The 6,174-nt window shown below is 32.8% G+C and overlaps 1 protein-coding gene across 1 annotated transcript; it reads right to left on the reverse strand.

The window, feature by feature from the left end:
* Window positions 1-833: 833 nt before the first annotated feature.
* Window positions 834-4,508, reverse strand: LOC106465001 (carboxypeptidase D-like). The gene is made up of 3 exons (XM_013925191.2): window positions 4,360-4,508; window positions 2,145-2,287; window positions 834-1,678 (listed from the first exon to the last, which is right to left on the reverse strand). Exons 1-3 carry the CDS (start codon window positions 4,505-4,507, stop codon window positions 1,274-1,276), a joined length of 696 nt encoding a protein of 231 aa, XP_013780645.1. The 5' UTR covers window position 4,508; the 3' UTR covers window positions 834-1,273.
* Between the last annotated feature and the right edge of the window lie 1,666 nt (window positions 4,509-6,174).

The raw sequence follows: 6,174 nt of genomic DNA on the forward strand, positions 1-6,174 counted from the left end.
GTGCATAAAAAATATCGTGCTTTAAAACGTTTAATGCTCTATCAAAATATATATGGTATATTACATATGATACTTAATACCATTTACAAATCAGCTTTAGTTAGACTCGACTTTCATATAATGACACGGACTGATGCCATTGAATAGGCCTGTCCCTTCACCTTTGAGTGCAATTACAAACTTCACTGTCATTCCTGTTATTCGGTTTAAAGAATTGAACAAATTGCATTATTCTGCTCAGTAGTTCAAAAATAAGGATGATATACCTGAACCCTAGGGTTCTCTGACATTGCCATTTTACTGTACACATGCATAAGAGTTCTACTTGATAGTGGAGATATTTTCAAACACTTCTCCAGTTCTTTTCACATTAGGATGGATAACCTTATTTTTTGCCTAAACCTCAGTCAGTTGCAATTATTTATAGCAACAAGAAAAGTCTGATTTATTGCATTCAAGTATAGATATAGCTCTTATGCCGTCCATTGGCAAGCATAAATTCGATCATTCTTTAAACAATGAATTTATCTAGATTTACTAAAAAATTGCTTTAATGGTTACATTTTCAAAGCAGCTTACCAACTCTAGCTTTGATAACTACCTTTAATGTTGTAGTTTAGATATAATAGATAAAACAAGTATTTTGTTACTTGTGCATAACAATTTATTGCACATTGTGATTGTAAGTCGCAGCTTTTTAAAACACAAAAGTTTAAAAGATTCAACTATTTGACACATTTGACATTGTAATTTGACAAAATATTTAACATTGTAAGTTTCCGCATATTAAGGTTAGAAAGCTAGATGATAAATATGAAAAAAAATGGAGTCATAATAAGTTTCTATTTTCTCTAAAGTGTTCCATACGTTATGTTTCAAAAAATGTACTATTTGCATAACTGAAAGGACTTTTGAAATTTGCAAAAAAAAAGACAATTAATGTATAGGAAAATTCAAATTCTCTGACATAATTGTATGGTTTTCAAATGCACAAGCTACACAGAATATGTGACCGTGATATGAAATACCAGGACAAAGCTAACAGTCCTGTGTTACTTAACTTGATTTATTCCAATAAACTCCAAAAAATGAAAACAGTACATCTAGTAGATGAAAAAAGAAAATCTTAATTCGACAGAAGTTTGTAAATCCAAATTCTGCAAAATGTTCTAGTAAATATATAATACATTTTAATAGGTAATGAAGAAATGCAAAAATGTTTGTATTTTCTAATTAAAAACAATATATTGTAATTACTGATCTTCAATGCAGTTCACTTACGAAATAAAACTGAACCCACACATCCAAGTAATACCAGTAGGAGATATGAGCTGTCATGAGTCGTGCAGCTCTTTCCTGATGCATCACCCAAAGCCCCAACTTTTGCATTAGTAGAAGTATTTTTTGTAGATAGCTCATTTCTTAATTTTGTCATACCTTCAATCTCGAGTGGATATTCTGTACTATCTGAAACCGTGAAAACGATCGTATTGTCTGAACTGTATCTTGAAGAAAAAGAGGTCCCTACAAAATCTTTTCTTTCAAAATCAGAAGATTTTGTCGTTGTTTTTAGTGCTTTCATCTCTTCTTCAGTGTACATAGTCAAGTTCAGTGATGTCATTTGATTACTCATCACAGAAAAATGAGCCTCTGTTACCACAAAACCTGACAGATAGGCCTAAAAGACACGAATTGTACAAATCTTTAGATTTTAAAAACATTAATCATTTAAGATATTTCAAATTATTGGTATTACTATACCGAAAACGTTTGGTTGAAAAATGGGGAAACGTTTATTAGAAAAAAAAACATTAATAAGGAAATACCAAATGTATATTTCAATTTAATTTATAAACAGTAAAAGTAGTAATTACGTACCAATTTTATATTGACTACTTCAATATTTTCTGTTATAATAAATTATTATTATTATTTCATAAGAACAAAATATGTCAAATTTATGTCATTCAGGACCTAGTGGCGATTGATAATAGATAATATCATTTCTTATGTATATATATATAGATTATCATTACAATGTTATTTTATTTGAAAATAATAGTTGTTTATTATCATTATTGTTATCTATAATTATCTTATATTAAATAACCAGTCTCAGAAGTCTGTGCTTTTGTTCTTCTTACCTCAATAGTGTAATTGCCAGGAAGAAGAATCCTCCAGTACTCGCCGTTCTTTGTTGAATAGAAATCCATGTCTCGTCCTTTGATTTTCAATCTCGTTTTGGATAGAAAGTTTCTGTTTGAGTCTATGACTAAACCTTTAACACCTAAAAAAATGAAACATGAATTTGTTAACTTTGGAAGAAAATAATAGTTACAGGTTATATTTATTCCCGTGGATGTCAAAGTCACGTTGTAAAGAGAATAAACAAAAACTACTTTTCAACACTTGAATTTTTACCCTTTTGAGATATTATCTAAAACACATCCGACTGGTTTTCTTGAATTTTAAAAATTAAGTCTGTTTCAAAGAAGCCACATGCTACTGTAGTACGGTAACGCATAACCTTACTTATTGTAAAAGACAAAGCATATATGATACAAGAATATATATATAAATATGAATCAATATCATAGTTTTAGAAAGTCGAAGAGTCACACATGGTAGGTTTGTGAATCCACACCATGACATGAAAATAAGGGTACATCGTAATGTTGCATATCTTAACATTACGTAAAAACATTTCTGATCATGAGTAGTATAACAAATGTATAGACGAGAAAAAGAAGTGAAATGAGTTTTTGTGTAAGCACATTCTGAGTAAATCAAATATATTTCTGAAGTTAATATATCATCCAATTTATAAGACTGGTATGTATTTTGTGAGAAAAGAAACTATTAATACAAATATAACTGGATAATGTACGAGGAAATTATTTGAGTTAACAAACTAAAGATTGCAATCATTCACTAAATTATTAGGTCGTCAAGAATTAATGTCGCGTTTTGAAACAATTTTATTTACCCCCCCCCCCCAAAAAAAACGTACTTCACGTATGATAATTATACGAACCGCGTAAATGTCACGTTAGTGTAGCCTGTATAAAGTGTAAGGTTCAGTATACTCTGATCCCTTATAGTGATGGCACACGACGAGACACACAGTAGGCATGTAATGCTGTTTGAATACAAGAAGGAAAACAACGCCTCTGTAGCCACAACGAATATCAAAGAATTTTATGGAAATGTTTTGAACGTTCGTAAGTGTCAACGATGGTTCCGCAAATTTCATTCAGGTGACTAGCCTTAAAAACTGTGATGGGAGGAACCGACATGTTGGAATTGATATTGATGCTCTGAAGAGGCTTGTTGAGTCTAATCCAAGGCAACACGCTCGTGAAATGGCCCTGAAATTGCATGTCTCTTACGAAACAATATGTAAACATCTAAGGAATATGGAAAAACGCAATAAAGAGGGTGTTTGGGTGCCTCACGAACTGTCCAATGATCATCGTTTCCAATGTATGAACATTGCTTCGTCTCTTCTGAAGCGTAAAGCGCGTGAACCATTTTTGGACAGAATTGACACCAGTGATTAAAAATGGATTTTCTATGCGAATATTAAATGCCAAAAACAATGGCTCAGTCCTAGACAAAAGCCACTTCCGACCCCAAAACCTGGACTCCATCCGCAGAAAGTGATGTTTTGCATTTGGTGGAACATCAAAGGAGTAATTCACAGCTAACTATCAAGATAAAGATCTATAGTCAACAACTGGAACGTTTAAATCAAGCCCTTCATCAGAAATGCCCTTCACTCGTCAATCGGAAAGGTGTTCTTGTTCTCCACGACAATGCACGTTCACATGTGGCAGGTTTGACGCAACACAAGATTATGGAGTTGGGTTGGGAATTTCTCCCCCAACCACCATGTTCTCCAGATATGACACCATCAGATTGCCATCTTTTTCGTTCGCCGCAACACCATCTGAATGGAAAAACGTATGACAATTTGGAAAGTGTTAAAGAGGACATCGACATGTGTTTTGCTTCAAAGCCAAGCGATTTCTTTAATCAGGACATTAACAACCTGACTGTAAGATGGAAAGCATCATCGATAAGAATGGAGACTATTCCATTTAATTAATGTTTTGTTTTGTTTTGTTATATAAGTTGTTCGGGTTTTTTAATCAAAAAAGCGACATTAATTTCTTGACGACCTAATATGACTAAAAATTTTATAAATATTCAGATACACTACACAAAATTCAATTTTTTTTAAGGACAAAACATATTTTTCAAACGTGTTAACAAACACTAGATTAATCATAACATTTCTTTATAAAAAGTCCTCTAAAACTACTTTATTTTTTCTTTATCTCTATGAGAATATGCAACCTTCATGAGCTGCTCCCAAAAATTTCAGCAGAGATTCCCGATTTGATGCCCAAAAGTGAGGTAATTCTGAATGGTGAGGGTATTTGCAGCATGAAAGTTCTACAGTGATCTCCATACAACCTGCTTGTACATAGTTGTAATCCTGCATTCCTCCTAGAAATAAGGTAAAAGAAGTATTAGCACTCATCTTCACTGAATGCGCAAAACATATAAATACGTGAAAATCTGCATTATATATTTGTTAAGAAACCCTATAAAAACTATAGCACTTTGAACTGTCTTCATTAAAAACAAAGCCAAAATGAAGTCAATGCCTTTTCGATTTTTCTTTATATATATCATGAATCCACGGTTGAAAATGTAAGGATTATTTTGTTTGATGTGATTTAACCAACCTTTTATATATTCAACCATTATGACAATTCATTTTAAGTATTGTAAGCACAATGACTGAATTATAGTAAATAGAGTTACTGTTTCAATGGGTAAAATAATTGCTTCAGTGCAGAATTAAATATTTCGATATGAGTGATAATTAACACAAGTTGGAATTGTTTTAGTGTTAAGGCAGCACTTATCGTTAATCTATGTTCAAATTAAAATACTTTCCGTATGATTATATAATTAAACTAAACTATACAAAAAAAAATGGATGACATTTTATAGTTCTTGTTTTTTTCACTATAAACAATAGAGTTGAAATTATAGTACATTTTAGAAGGGTGCACCATTAGTAGTAGGCCTCCTTCGGCCATGTTTGACCATGGATGAGCATTCGTCCATTGTTAGTTCATGTTGATCGCTCGTCTAGAGCAGCGTCTCTTGTGACTAAGGGGACCGACACGAGAGTGACAGTCCCGGTTGCAGAGGTCACATATGTACGTTGACGCTGGTCTGTTGGCTGCCTGTTCCTTTTGATGCGCTCGCTTCTCTTCTGCCGCCACATTCAATTCCTCTTCACCAATCTTCAGCTGTTTACGGAGAGTGTTTCTCCAGATCGCGCGATCGGCAGCGAGGTCCTCCCAAGTTTAGGTGTTGATGTTGAGCACCTTCATGTCTCTTTTGCAAATATCTTTGTATCTCAGCAGCGGGCGGCCGATGCCTCTCTGTCCCTCGGCAAGCTCTCTCTCGATACTATGGTCAAAACAATATAATTATCAAAATAAGAAAATGTTAAAGTTGCTGTTATTATATTTTGAATTAATTGTTCAGTTCATTAAATTCTTCACTAAAAATTAACTAACTAATAACTTACCGAACCATTAACATATTTTCATATTTTGATTATAGACGTGGTTTATTACATTGTTTATGTTTTGCTTTTTACGCTATATTATTTGATATAGAACCTTCTGTATTTAATGCTTGATTGGCCATTATTTTTTAATAATTCTAATCACATTGGACAAAGCTTTCTTTTTCTGAAACATTTCTTTGTAAAGTACTGATATTTTCAAAGCGAAACCCAAAACTCTAGCGCTTTCGAATAGTTGACTATTCTTCTTATTCTCCTGAAGAAGAATAGTCAACTATTCGAAAGCGCTCGAGTTTCGGGTCTCGTTTTGAAAATATTACAACTTCGGTAGGTGATCCTGTTGTGTTAAATACTTAACCTGGATTTGTAAAGTAATGGTTACACTTCACATTAATCTATTATTTCATACACTACTAACTAACACAGAATATATTCTGGCATGAAAAACATTTCTGCAAAATAGTATCTAGTGTATGAAAAATAGTCTTCCTCTTTGGAACGCGCCACACTTTACAGCCAACAGAATGAATAGTTATCAAATTATATCTCCATCTGTTTCA

Source organism: Limulus polyphemus, unplaced genomic scaffold, assembly GCF_000517525.1.
Source record: "Limulus polyphemus unplaced genomic scaffold, Limulus_polyphemus-2.1.2 Scaffold1808, whole genome shotgun sequence".
Taxonomy (NCBI): Eukaryota; Metazoa; Arthropoda; class Merostomata; order Xiphosura; family Limulidae; genus Limulus; species Limulus polyphemus.